General features: G+C 38.4%; 1 protein-coding gene across 1 annotated transcript; it reads right to left on the bottom strand.

Moving 5' to 3' along the window:
- Positions 1-113: 113 nt before the first annotated feature.
- On the bottom strand, positions 114-286 carry SARC_17959 (hypothetical protein; the record flags this gene model as incomplete). The annotated part of the gene is made up of 1 exon (XM_014287957.1): positions 114-286. A coding segment is annotated over one exon (173 nt), but the record flags the coding sequence as incomplete, so codon positions are not given.
- Between the last annotated feature and the right edge of the window lie 406 nt (positions 287-692).

Genomic DNA, 692 nt, shown 5'->3' with positions numbered 1-692 from the left:
ATACATATATATATGTATATGTGTATATATATATTAGAATAATTATATTCCGAGAACTTTTACCAACCTGAGACAGCACAATGTCTAAGCCAATCAAATTTCCCGATATATACATCAGCGGAGTGTCCACCGGTGCAGCGGCCAATTGATTGGCTGTCAACTTAGAAATAATCAGGTCAAAGCTCGTGTCACTGATGATACAGTTGTCACTCATCCGCGTGAGTATCCCGCTTTCCGTCCCGCTTTCTTTGGAGCCATTTTCATCTTTCCCCGGTTCGGCAGACATTGAGTGGAACGCAAAGTTGCCGATTTTGGGATTAGATAGCAGACTTGCCTCGACCTGAATTAAGATGTTGTCATCATGGGAGAAACTTAATGAGTCATCGATGAGTTAGGAGTGAAGACGTGAGTCATGGATGAGTCATTATTAACGCATCGTGACGATATTAAAACATTATGATGTCTGTTGGCTAAGTTACGCTCTTCTGTTCGAGACAGTCATGAATATGTAGGGTGTTAGGAAGATCAATAAACCAAACTAGGCCCCTACAACAAGTAAGAAATGCTTATCCAAATATACACATAATATCTATCTATATATCTATATATATATATATCTATATAAATATATATATATATATGTGTGTGTGTGTGTGTGTGTGTGTGTGTGTGTGTGTGTGTGTGTGTGTAGT

This window comes from Sphaeroforma arctica, assembly GCF_001186125.1.
Source record: "Sphaeroforma arctica JP610 unplaced genomic scaffold supercont1.12959, whole genome shotgun sequence".
Taxonomy (NCBI): Eukaryota; class Ichthyosporea; order Ichthyophonida; genus Sphaeroforma; species Sphaeroforma arctica.
The sequence above is the reverse complement of the archived record's forward strand: the minus strand, read 5'-3'. Positions and strand labels throughout refer to the sequence as shown.